Below are 13302 nucleotides of genomic sequence, written 5' to 3' on the forward strand. Positions count from 1 at the left end.
AACTGGTCATGGTCGGGAGGTCTTATTGGCATTCTGTGGGTAGAGGGAATGTTACTAAATGTCCGACAACACACCAGGAGAACCCTCCACAAAGAATTATCTGGCCCAATATATCAATATTGCTGAGGCTGACAAATTCTGGTTTAAATAAGTATCCAATATGGAGGATGAGTCTTTGTCTTTTTCCTTCTTCTGCGTATTGGTCCCCAGATTTTCCACTACTTCAGTTAGTTTTCATAACTGTAGATTCTTAAAAAAAAAAAATGAACACTTTGGCCGGGTGCGATGGCTCATGCCTGTAATCCCAGCACTTTGGGAGGCCGAGGCTGGTGGATCACGAGGGCAGGAGATCGAGACCATCCTGGCTAACATGGTGATGCCCCATCTCTACTAAGCCAAAATACAAAAAATTAGCCAGGCGTGGTGGCGGGCACCTGTAGCCCCAGCTACTCGGGAGGTTGAGGCAGGAGAATGGCGTGAACCCGGGAGGTGGAGTTTGTCGTGCCACTGCACTCCAGCGTGGGTGACAGAGCGAGACTCTGTCTGAGAAAAAAAAAAAAATGAACATGTCATCCATACTTCTAAGGTGTTGTAAAGATGTGCAAAGTTTTCACTTTTTGCATCATATTCACATGTGGCTATATGCCTTTTTCTCTTCAAAGTTTTCTTTATCTTGATTACTTATCAGAGGCTTGACTGTTTTAATCTCAGTCTTTTGAAAGAATTCTCCTTTAGTTTTATTTTTTAAATCTAGTGGTTTTTCTTTTTTACTTTTTCCTTATGTCTTAATTATTTCCCCCTTTTTGTTTGTTTTGCTTTTCCTAGTTTAGTGGATCAATGTAATTTAAATTGCTTTTTAAACAAACATGTAAGGGTATACGTTTTCGTTGGGTGCTGTTTGACTTCATTGCACAAGTTTTAAAATCTACTTTTTAATAGCTTGTACTTTCTAAATTATTTCATTGCATCTTTTGTTCACATTGCTCTTACTATTAATTTTTTATTTTAATTAATTAATGAATTTATTTATTTATTTATTGAGATAGAGTCTTGCTCTGTAGCCCAGGCTGGAGTGCAGTGGCATGATCTTGGCTCACTGCAAGCTCCACCTCGGGGGTTCATGTCATTCTCCTGCCTTAGCCTCCCAAGTAGCTGAGACTACAGGTGTCTGCCACCATGTCCGGACATTTTTGTATTTTTAGTACAGATGGGGTTTCACTGCGTTAGCCAGGATGGTCTCGATCTCCTGACCTCATGATCCACCCACCTTGGGCTCTCAAAGTCCCAGAATTACAGGCATGAGCCACTGCGCCCAGCCCAAAAGCTTTGTGTTTTTACAGATATTAGACATGTTTAAGAAAAAAAATCTTAACAAAAACGTAGGAGAATAAGAGAAACATTTTTCCAAAAAAGAGAAATCATTGTGATTATTTTATCTTATTAGAATGTTGGATAATATAGTCTGCCTCATTAATCATCAAGCATGCTATGGGTTTTCCATTTTTATAGGATCTGTATCTCAGTTAAGGTAATACTGGTAATTTTTGTACTGTAATCAAAGATGAAAACTGTAGGCCAAAATCATAGACCTTGCATAGAAGCTGGATAATGAAGACAGCTATGGAGAAAAACATAGATACACACACACGGACACACATATATATAAAGTATACACACATATATTTTTTAAAGTTTGAAAGCTTTTAAAGCAAAAGCCGGCCCCTCTTCTCTTCCAGAGTGGGAGGCCTCTCCCCTCTCTTAGAGTGGGTGGGGACAGCGGTTGCATGGGCAGCTTTCCTTGTGAGCCACAGTTCCCTCTGGACACACTGCTGTCTGGCCACACCCCCTTTCCCTTTCATCTTTCTCATTGACCAATGGGCTTGGAGCATTAAGGCCACACCCCTATTCCACATTCTACTGGGGCCCTGGTTACGCCTCCTCTGGCTCAGTCACACAGCTGCCTGGTAGGTGACTGGAGGTGTTGATTAGTGCTCACTGGGATTTCGCTGACGTGGCCCCAACCCTGCCTCCCTACCCACCCTGCGATGGCAGAAGAAACTCAACAGAACAAATTGGCGGCAGCCAAGAAAAAGGTAAAAACGCACTAGGTCATAGCCCCTCAAACCAGCCACAGATCCCCTCTGATGACAAGACCCCTGCCAGAGTCCATACAACTCCTGAAGCACACTGGACTGGGCCCCCCAACCCCGGTGCCTCTGGGCTACCCCCACCAAAGTTTTGTCAGTCAGCCCCACCCCTTCAGCAAACAGCCCGGTCCTTGCCCTCACCAATCACCCCAGGGTGAATTGGGTGGGTGACTCTTGGGGCTTCCCACTCCATTACTGGGCCTTCATCTCCTGCTGCCCCAAGCTTGATCTCCCTGGGCTCTTTGGACTCTCATCTCCAAGGATCCAGGCCCCACCCCCTTTGGTCTGGTGACTGCTGGGACTCCCTGCTGCAGACTCTGCCCTCCCCTCCTGTTGCCTCAAGGTCGACCTCCCTGGGTTCTTTGTGCTGGCATCTCCAAGGAGCTGAGTCCCAACCCTGTACTTCCCTCCCCCATCATGGAGCGGCGACTTGGACATGGTGCTGACATGGTCCCTCCCCCCACCAGGAGGAGTGGAATGTAGTGATGTCACAGTCCACCTGTAACTGTCATTACTGCAAGACTGGCCTTTGATCTTATGACCCAGTCCCCTAAGCATTCTCACCCCATTTCTGATTCCTCTGGTCACAGCACAAATTTCCAGCTGGAAGGGGAATGGAGACTGGGACCTAGGAGCAAGCGGTTTCAGGCTGCCTCACTCCCTTACAGATGTTGATGGTGGGAAAATCCTACACTTCCCCCGTGAACTCAAAACGTTGACAGTATCTCTGGGTGGCAATGAGAGAATGGGTTTGGTTTGGTTTTCTCCCAGGCTTCTACTTTCCAGAGAGATTTTAACATTTTTTTCTGAGTTCTCCACCTCATATTCTCATTCTCCATGGTTCTGGGACCAGACTGCCCTTCAGTCAGTGGTCTCTGAAGTGAGATTCGCTCATCTTCTGTGGAATAGATCTTGGGAAACTGAACTTGACACCTTGAATCTTCCTCATATTATCTCAACCTTGGGCACTTTGAGTGCCACAGGATAAATGTGGGACATCTTTCTGAAGCATCAGTTTCCCTTGATTCTCTTGAGATCAAGAGAAATAACATGAATGTACTTAGGGATGACAGTCACTTAGGTTTCTAAGAGCATACCAGACTTCTCTCTGAAATGAGGCTTGGGTTGTCCTCTTTCTGATAAATTCTGATTTAAGAGAAAGGCTGCCTTCTGCCATGAGGACACATTGATATAAAAGTTTGAGGGGTACTGGTGCACTTCTTCACACTAACAGATGTGTGAGGATGTATGACTCTAAACCACATGGCATACAGTTCCTGCCTACTTAATGTTTACTTTTCTACCTCTGCCTCTGGGTTTGGTCCCTGCCAGCTGCTGATTCTTGGCAAAACCTCAGAGCTTGGAGTCAGAAGACTGAGTTTCAAAGTTCCAGTATTGCCTTTTTCTTTTTTTTTTCTAGCCATGATATCAATCCCTCTCAGTCACTAAGTGAGTGTGACAACACCTTGTACTGTTGTTGGCATCATTAAATCAGATGGTGTGTAAGTGTATTTTGTAAAAACTGTAAAGGAGGATGTGGCTGTAGGGGCTGACAGTTCTCATGAGTATTACTGCTCTTCTTTCCAACAGTTAAAAGAATATTGGCAGAAAAACAGCCCTAGAGTTCCAGCAGGAGTGAACAGGAACAGGAAAACAAATGGCAGTATCCCTGAGACAGCCACTTCTGGTGGTTGCCAGTCACCTGGGGATGTGAGTCTTGGCTGGCCAGGCTTCTGGGGACAGGGGGGCCAAGGGGCAATAGAGGGTAATTTTTAAGATTGTAGATGGACTGCTGGGTACTGGTTAAGAATTCTGGCTTTAGCTGGGTGTGGTGGCCCATGCCTGTAATCCTAGAAATTTGGGAGGCCAAGGCAGGCAGATCATGAGGTCAGGAGATCCAGACCATCCTGGTTAACACGGTGAAACCCTGTCTCTACTAAAAATACAAAAAAATTAGCCAAGCATGGTGGCATGTGCCTGTAGTCCCAGCTACTCAGAAGGCTGAGGCAAGAGAATGGTGTGAACCTGGGAGGTGGAGCTTCCAGTAGCCAAGATTGTGCCACTGCACTCCAGCCTGGTGACAGAGCAAGACTCTGTCTCAAAAAAAAGAAAAAAAGGAATTCTGGGTTTGAATCCTGCCTCTCCATCTGCTCTGCTAGGGCTATGATTTAGGGCAAGATGCTTGACCTAATTGGGCCTCTCTTTTCACATCTGTATAACAGAGGTGATACTGTTTGACTTCCACTTGTGAAGTTTAAATGAGATTTGTTATTGTTGTTTTTATGTTAATCCCTAGTACATGGCCTGCTGTAAACACTCAGGACACCCAGGATATGGTCATTGCTGTTTGAGTTTCCTCATCCCCAGTCTCAAGGGGAAGCCAGGACAATGAGAACAGTCACTTGCCATCAGGAATCACTGAAAGGGCCCCAGGATGGGATGGTGGGGAGATAAGAACCATGAGAGAAGTTAGCATAAAGGAGTTATGGGACAAAGGATCCAAGACAGGCAGAAAAGAAAATGTTGCCAGTTGATGGGGAAGAAAGGAAGTCAGAGGACTCAGACACTGTGGGGGACAGAACATCTCCATATGCGCTCTCATCTCTTGTAGTCAGCAAGAGATTTCCACAGGGAAGGCCCTACATCATCTGCTACCCTGAAGGATCTGGAGGTAAGAGGCTCTGGGCACAGGTGCTGTGACCCTTCAGGTCAACCCTCCAACCTCCTCCTCCAGGTGGGACTGGGTGCCCCTCTGCCAGCTGAGACAGCCCACACACACCCCAGCCCTAATGATTATTCTCTCTACCTCTCCCCCAACTCCTCCTCCACCTCTTCCTCTCTGCATGTGCCTCAGAGCCCATGCCAAGAACTAGCAGTAGTCCTGGATTCAAGGTCCGTAAAAATCAGTCAACTGAAGAACACCATCAAAGCTTTGGTAAGAGTCCACTGGGGTCCCCTGATTCCACACTGCCAATCCTGGGCTCCAGTTTCCCCTTGGGGCCCTGAAGAAAGGGGCTGGGGGCCCCTGGTGCCCAGGACAAATAGGGAGCTGGGGTGCCCAGGCCTCACCTGGAGGGACCCCAGAGCATGCAGCATGGCTCTTCTTTTGCTGCCCTCTTTGCCAACTCTCTCCTCTCCAGACACCCGTGCTCGAGTCCTTGCTACACAAGCCCTGGGGTTGTTGCCTCTCGGGGAATTGGTAGCCTGACTGGTTATCAGGGGCCCTGTATTTCTGCCATGACTCAGTCCCTAATTTGCTCTTTGATTCTCAACAAGCCACCTCTCCTTTTTAGGCTCGTGTTTCCAGAGGAGGTAGTGAGTATCAAAGGTCTCTGTTAGCTCTTGAGTCTGAGATTTAAAGGCCCACTAGAAAGGAAACCTCAGGGCCAAGGGCTCCTGTCTGTCCTTTTCCATCCTATATCTGCTGTGAAGAACCATACCTGGCCTGTACGTGCTCAGTACATGTTTATTGAATGAACCCACTTTTCTAAATCACAAGCTGCCAGAAGGAGGGGCCTTTCTGAAACTCCGTCTCTAGAGGTTTATGTTGCTGTCCTCTCAAGAGATTCCAGATTCAGACTTTGAGTTCTGTGGCTGTGGGCAAAAGCCAACAAAGACCCAAATCCTCTGTCCTTGGGAGCTTGAGGAGAGTTTACCAGTTCGTGTTCCCATTATGTCTGAGAACTTTGCCTTGAAAATCCATTCCTGGCCCCTGCCTACCGCTTCCTGGTCTGGGGAATAGAGTTGAGGGGGCCACCCTCCATCACCTTAATTTGACTTTCCCCACAGAAACAACAGAAGAAACAAGTGGAACATCAGCTGGAAGAAGTAACGTGATTTCTTTGTTTGCTCACGAGATGACTGCAGGGTTTGGGGGGCACTCAGACATAGAGGCCCCAGTCTCATCTCACCTACTCCCAGCCTGGGGAAGAAGGCTCACTCCTCAGATTCCACCCCATCCCCACAGGGCCCCTGATAACCTGGTCCCATGGGTGGGCCTGTCCTGGGGCATTGGTGGCATTCTGGGTGCATGTCTCTTGCTGTGCCATCTCTGCCTCTCCCTGGTGAGAGCTCTGTCTTCCTCTTCCTACAGGAAAAGAAAGCAAACAACAAGAAACAGAAAGCCGAAAGGGAGCTAGAGGTGAGTGGAGGGTGTGAAGTTTCCTCCTGTCCTCCGGAGAATGTTTCTTTCCTTCTCTTTCAGCACTTGCTTGGCTTTTCTCCCAAAGGTTCAAATCCAGACATTGAACATACAGAAAGGGAAGCTAAATACACACCTGTACCACATGAAACGTTCTCTCAGATACTTTGAAGGTGAGAATCTGGGCACCCTGTCATCCTTCAACCTGGCACTTTGACAGGTCTTCAGGGGGAGTCCTTTGGGACCCATCTCAACTCTCTCATTACAGAAGAGTCAAAGGATCTGGCTATCCACCTGCAACATTCATTGCAGCGTAAAAGAGAGTTAGAGCAGGCTCTCTCTGCTGTCACCACCACACAGAAGAAGAAGGCAAACCAGGTGAGTCCAACCACCTGCCCCATCCCCTGGGAGCCTGGCTTCACAGATGGAGGAGTGAGCCTAAAGGTCCCTTCTGCAGGATGGAGTGTCCTGCCCAGAAGGCAGCATGGCCATTTCTTGCTGCTTTTTTAAAAGGTTTTTAGTGGCAGCTTGGGGCTGAGTCAGCTGCTGTGTGTGAGTTGAGGGGCACTGTGTGGAGTGAGCACTGGACGCAGAGCTTGGAGGCCAAGTGCCTGCCCCGCCCTTACCTGGCTGTGGTCTTGGGCAAGTCCTAGGTGGGGTATTGGGTACTTGTACTGTGAAGGTACAGAAGAGTACTTCTAGTATTTTACCATTTCTATAGAAAGAGGAAATGTGTGCATGTGTGTGTTTGTGTACATACTATGATAATATACATAAAACATGTCTGCAAGCATTCATAAAAAATTCAGGAGAGAGCAACAAGTTGGCTGGGAGATACTTCCCTTCTGTACCTTCTGAGTTTTGGACTATGCGAATGTATCATCCTTTCAAAAAGTGAACAAAAGATTAATTTTCCCCTTCCTATCTGTGCCCCCATCCCCAGCAAGAAAAATGGGCTTAGAGAATTGGATAGACCTGGGTGTTTATATCCCAGCTCTGCCTAAGTGAACTCAGGCAAGCACTTAACCTCAAATACTCCATGTTTTTTCATCTATACAAAAGAGGTAATCATAGTAACTGTCTGCTATGGTGGTTGTGAGGATTAAACGGGATTGTTAGCATTGTACCTGGTGAAGCATTCCACAAAGGTTCAAACAGTGGTAATAATAACAGTAATAACAATAGCAATATTATCTGATCTCTCTGGGCCTCTGTTAGCCAGCTATAAATTCAATCTCATTCCCTGTCCCTTCCAACTTTACTGAGTTCTTTTAAAAACCAGACCACGGGCTTGGAAATGCCTTGATCTTTACTGAGCAAGTTGTATATTGGGCCTAGCCCTAGCCCTTTTAAGGGGCACTGTGTGGAATGGCCCGGGCTCACCAGATTGAAACTGGTCACTCTTCACCATCCAGTTTTCCAGCCACAGTAAAGCACGTATGGAGTGGAAGTTAGAGCACTCCATCCAGGAGCAGGCACTGCTGAAAGCGCAGGTGACACAGGTGAGGTTTTCTGAGGGATGGATGTGGAAGGAAGATGACCCCAGGTGGCCAGGAGCAGGAGAGGACCAGTGACAGCCCTTCCTAACTTCTGTGCCCATTCTTGCAGTTGAAGGAGTCATTTAAACAAGCCCAATTAGAAAGAGACGAGTGTGTGCAACATCTAAAAGGAGAGAGGGCCCGGTGGCAGCAGAGGATGAGAAAAATGTCGCAGGAGGTGAGATCTGACCCTTCAGCACCCCCACCTTAGATAGGTCACTGGATCTTTCTGGGCATCTTTAAAATGGCAATAGTACAGCCAGAGGTGGTCATGGGTCTGGGCTTTGTGGAGGTGGGGGCAGAGAGGGAGATGGCAGCCTGTCCAGCCACCAGCCCCTCTCTCCAGGGCCCTTTCCCCTTGTGCTTTCGGCAGGTTTGCACATTAAAGAATGAAAAGAAGAATGATATGCGTCGGATAGAGAAGCTGGAGAGGAGCTTGTCCAAACTGAAAAACCAGATGGGTAAGATGGGGCTGGCATGACCTGGGAGCAGGATTGGCATCAGAGGGCTGTGAGGGTGGCTTAGAATGCCCCAGGGAGGTAGGTGGATGCAAGGGCTTTGAGGCAGAGGGAAAGAGGTCTGTGCCAGGAGATGGCAAGTCTTGTCATCTCAATAAGTCTCAGTGTCTCAGTGTCCCCATCAGCAAGGAGGGCCCACTGTCAGTCACCCGCAGTGCTCTTTTTTTGAAACTGGTTTGGAAGACTGGCTACCATCCCGGTGCGTGGAATCATAAGCAGTGAGGCCAAGTTTGGGGAGTCTGAGAGGAGCTGTGCACCAAGAGGAGGGTTTTTGTTTTGTTTTGTTTTTTTGAGAATCCAGAGGCCCTTATTATCTGCTTCCTTTCTCAGCTGAACCCCTGCCCCCAGAGCCCCCAGAGCCCCCAGCAATGTCCTCCAAGGTGGAGCTGCAGCACCTGAGGAAGGAACTAGAGAGAGTGGCAGGAGAGCTCCAGGCCCAAGTCAAAAACAATCAGCGCATAAGCCTCCTGAACCGGGGACAAGAAGAGAGGATTCAGGTGCAGGAAGAGAGGCTTCGGAAGCAGGAGGAGAGGCTTGAGGAGCAGCAGGAGAGGCTTCAGCAGCTGGCCAAGCCACAGAGCATCTTTGAGGAGCTGGTGCGTTGCCCCACCGGGGGAGCCTGCCCTCCTCCCTAGCCCTCCGGGCCTTTGTTTCCCCACCTCTAAAATGGGGCAGTGTAGCCCTCATGTGAAATGTTACTTCTAAGGGCACCTGTGAGCCAGGTGGCTGTGGGAAAGAGGGGATGATTTTTCTAACCTGCCTCCACCCTTCCTGGTGCCATGGGAGGCAGACACCAAGTTCTGGGGTTTCCAGCTGCAGTGGGTGGCTGCTGATTGCTTCTCTATGTCCAGAACAATGAGCACAAGAGCGCACTGCAGTTGAAGCAGCAAGTAAAGGAGCTACAGGAGAAGCTTGGTGAGGTGAAGGAGAAAGAAACCTCCACCCCATCCAAGAAGGGCTGTGAGGCGGGCAGCAGCCTCTGGGGAGGGGAGGTGCCAAGCCAGGGGCAGCTCCAGCCTGGGGGCAGGTGACCCCAGCACTCTCCAGAGCAGTACTGTGACTGTTTCTTGCTTCCTGCCCTCTGACTTTTAGAGGTGGGTAGCCCTGGGCTCCTCTCAGGTCTGGACATCATCATCCCAGCTAGAGGCATGGAGCCCCCAATCACAGGGGAAGAGACGGTGGTATAACAGGCTCCTTATGCCAGGTGCAGTGGCTCATGCCTATAATCCCAGCACTTTGGGAGACTGAGGCAGGAGAATCACTTGAGGTCGGGAGTTTGAGATCAGCCTGGCCAACATGGTAAAACCTCATGTCTACTAAAATTACAAAAAAATAAAATAAATATTAGCAGGGCATTGTGGCACATGCCTGTAATTCCACCTACTCAGGAGGCTGAGGCATGAGAATCGCTTGAGCTCAGGGGGTGGAGGTTGCAGTGAGCTGAGATTGCACCACTGCACTCCAGCCTGGGCCACAGAGTGACACTCTTGTCTCAAAACAAAACAAAAAGACTCCTTAGATTAAAACTGGATTCCAGCCTGGTTCCACTGGAATGGTTCACCATTCAAGTACTTTTCATCTCAAAGTCTGTTTCTTTAACTTCAAAGGGAAGTTAGCATTTTCCTTACAGAGGTGCTGAGGATTAAATGAGAAGAGGGTATGAGATTTGAGGCTGGGGAAGGAGGCATGGGGTTCTAGGAAAGGGAGGCAGTCACTTAGGCCTGGAGCAAGGGGCCAGGGGCCTGGGCAGGTGACAGAGCCCCACAGTGCCCTCGCTACCCCACTAATGGGCCCAGAATCTGGAAACCAGCCACCACGTGCTCTCACGCCCAGGATCTTCCTGCAGGTGGAGCTGAAGAGCCAAGAGGCTCAGAGTCTGCAGCAGCAGCCAGACCATTACCTGGGTCACCTGCAGCAGTACGTGGCCACCTATCAGCAGCAGGTGGCCGCCTATCAGCAGCTGACCTCTGAGAAGGAGGCACTGCCCAGGCAGTGACTGCAGCAGACCCAGCTCATGAACCAGCTGCAGCAGCAGGAAGCTTGGGGCAAAGCGGTGGCTGAGATGGCCTGCCAAAAGTTGCAGGAGACCCAGGGGAGGGAGCTGTGGAGGACAGGGCCGTGAAGGGGATGACCTGGCAAACTCCATCCCTTCTCACTCTTTCCTGTCCCCTTAGGAGCACCTGGAAGCTACCAGCCAGCAGAACCAGCAGCTAACAACCCAGCTGAGCCTCATGGCTCTCCCTGGGGAAGGTATGGGAGACCGCTCAGAGGAAGAGGAGAGAGCCCCAGGAGGAAGGGGGGACTGTTAGCAGCATAGGATTGAGGAGTTGGAAGAGACCTTTAGAACAGCTGGTCATTATGCCGACCGGGTGCCTGCACTAAGTTCGGCATCAGTGTGTTGACCTCCTGTGAGCAGGGGGCCACCAAGTTGCCTAAGGATGGCTGAACTGGCCCAGGTCAGAAAGAGAGCAGGTCAGAACTCCCACATCGACCAGTAGTGGGAGTGTGCCTGGGTGGAATAGCAAGATTTTGATTCTTAAAAGTACAAATAAAGAAGAGCAGCTCATTCCTCTCTGGGAAGGGGCTGGCTCAGGGTTACACAGTGAGGGTGGAGGCAGAGGTGGGCCCACAGTACCTCCCTTGTTGGGTTGTCTGAAGACCCCTCTGGCCACCCCCCACAGGAGATGGAGGAGGACATCTGGACAGTGAGGAGGAGGAGGCACCTCGGCCCATGCCAAGCATCTCAGAGGACCTGGAGGGCAGGGAGGCCATGGTGAGCCTGACTCCCCCTGCACCCATTTTGCCACCTTCCTCTGTGGTCCCTCCAAGACCCCTTTATGCTCTTAGTTTCCCTGCATTCTGGTTTCTCTGGACCCTCACCCCTTCTGGGAGCCAGTGGTCAGACACCATTTCACCCGTAACAAATGTGTACTCTCTGAGGCCCCAAGGGAAGGGGCTGCACTCCACCTCTCTGCCCCATTTGCTGTGTGTATGCCCCTACAAGAATGCTCATGTCTTGCCCTCAGGTGGCGATTTTCAAGTCCGCTGGAGCCAGTGTCCAGGAGGAGCAAGCACGGTTACAAGAGCAGGTGAAAAAGCAGAGGGTGTGCTGCCAGTGCCTGGCTCACCCGGTGGCCCCTGCCCTGAAGGAGCCAGAGGCAGTGGTCCCAGCCCCAGGGACTGGGGGCAAGTCTGTGAGTGGGGAGACCCACTGGGCCCTGCAGGAAGTCATGGAGAAGCTGGCCCATGCCAGGACTCACCTCCACCTTCTCCATGACTTGAAAATGCCACCTGAGGGCAGGTCGCTGCCGAGATGTGACCGCAATATTTTGGCTCCAGAGCGGCTTTATGGACCACCTGGAGGAGAAGGCAGACCTGAGTGAGCTGGTGAACAAACAAGAACTTCGCTTCATCCACTACTGGCGAGAGAGATGCCATCAGTGAGTGGGAGGCCAGGGCACCACAGGGGGAGCTGCAGGGCCGTCAGAGGGACCCCAGCATCTGAGCCCTGTCTTCTTGCAGGAAAATCCATCACGTTTTAACAGAGCCAGGGGGCAGTGCCAAAGATGCGGCACTGGGAGGAGGACATCATCAGGCTGGCCCAGGACAGGGAGGAGATGAAGGTAGGGTGTGCAACATCTCTGTGGGGGTGGGGGTGGGGGTGGGGTGGGTGTGAGGGTGGGTGCAGGCAGCGGCATGACAGCTGAGCACCCCTCCCTCCAGGTGAAGCTGCTGGAGCTGCAGCAGATGGTATTGCGGCTTATAGCAACTACAACAATGGTCACAGAAAATTCCTGGCTGCTGCCCAGAACCCTGCTGATGAGCCTGGTCCAGGAGCCCCAGCCCCCCAGGAACTTGGGGCTGCAGACAAGCAGGGTGGTGAGTAGAGCCCTCAGGCGGGGTGGGCAGGCAGGAAGAGGGGTTCTCCCACTGTGCTCAGATCCCCGCCTCCCTCTCTCCAAAGATCTTTGTGAAGTGAGCCTCACCTCCTCTGCTCAAGGAGAGGCCAGGGAGGGTCCTCTCTATGACAACCCTACCACACAGCCAATCGTGCAGGACCACCAGGAGCACCCAGGCTTGGGCAGCAACTGCTGTGTGCCATTCTTTTGCTGGGCTTGGCTGCTGAGAAGAAGGAGATAAACATCACTGTCATCAAAGAGCTGCTCAAGAAATTTTTAAATAAGAAACCAAGTTATGGGGTTAATCTCCTACACAATTCATTTACTTCATTTGAATGTTAGAGTCACTCATGATTATTTGTGTTTCTAATTTATAGTTTAAGTTTATTTGTAAAAAGTTAAAAGAGAGTGGGTCTCTGTGGCTCTCACTGATGTTCACTCTGGCATCCTTTAGCATTTTTCTTTTTTAATTTCATAATTGTAGGTCATTAGCATGCATATCGAGTTTGCCCTTATGTGGTGGGAGTTCAAACACACAAAGACCCACTCTTTGCAGAAAATTGTTCTCGTTGGTTTGGAATAGGCTGCCATGCTTCTTTAATGTTATTGCAGCATGTATATTCACTACAGAATTGAGACAAAATTTGCCTATGTTCTACTGTTGTTTGATCTAATCTTAATCACAGTGAGCTCTTCATTAGCTCAATATGTAGTTTGCCCCCAAGTGTGCACTGTTTATTACTTTGTAATATGCCACTATGAGTACTGACATTTAGAGTTGTTTAAAGGCCGAGAACTGGAAACAGCCTTTCCTCCATTTTCTGTGTGTTGGTGATGGGAGTAATAACATTTTGGGGGAGCTTTTTAAATCTCACAGAAGAGGAAAGTGGCCTCCTCTGGCAGGTATGTGCAGGACAGAGTGTGTTTCATCTGTTCCAGTGCCAAGAATTAGCGCTGTATTATGGTGGTTCCCTTAGGATTTGTATGTGCTCTGGGCTCATGAAGATATTGCATCAGGAGCTGCAGCAGTTGTACTCTTTTTTGATGACCTAAAAAGGG

General features: G+C 49.7%; 1 protein-coding gene and 1 pseudogene across 7 annotated transcripts; one reads left to right on the forward strand and one right to left on the reverse strand.

Annotated features, from left to right (window-relative positions):
• Nucleotides 1-13302, reverse strand: part of LOC129050022 (putative GED domain-containing protein DNM1P46) — an 86800-nt pseudogene that overhangs the window by 67845 nt on the left and 5653 nt on the right.
• LOC129050315 (golgin subfamily A member 8M-like) lies at nucleotides 782-12898 on the forward strand. Of its 7 annotated transcripts, none has more exons than XM_054532244.2 (20): nucleotides 782-2093; nucleotides 3738-3857; nucleotides 4759-4818; nucleotides 5002-5082; nucleotides 5937-5975; nucleotides 6241-6288; nucleotides 6377-6461; nucleotides 6557-6666; nucleotides 7704-7790; nucleotides 7897-8004; nucleotides 8200-8287; nucleotides 8675-8940; nucleotides 9196-9264; nucleotides 10519-10594; nucleotides 11026-11117; nucleotides 11371-11433; nucleotides 11684-11784; nucleotides 11867-11967; nucleotides 12068-12223; nucleotides 12309-12898. In XM_054532244.2, the coding sequence occupies exons 1-20, from the start codon at nucleotides 2046-2048 to the stop codon at nucleotides 12482-12484; spliced, it is 1974 nt and encodes a 657-aa protein (XP_054388219.1). In that variant the 5' UTR covers nucleotides 782-2045; the 3' UTR covers nucleotides 12485-12898. The 7 variants fall into 7 exon arrangements, with proteins under 7 accessions (XP_054388219.1, XP_054388220.1, XP_054388222.1 ...); XM_054532245.2 differs by having other exon boundaries at nucleotides 11684-11766; XM_054532247.2 differs by lacking the exon at nucleotides 9196-9264.

The sequence above is a fragment of the Pongo abelii genome, chromosome 16, assembly GCF_028885655.2.
Source record: "Pongo abelii isolate AG06213 chromosome 16, NHGRI_mPonAbe1-v2.0_pri, whole genome shotgun sequence".
Classification (NCBI taxonomy): Eukaryota; Metazoa; Chordata; class Mammalia; order Primates; family Hominidae; genus Pongo; species Pongo abelii.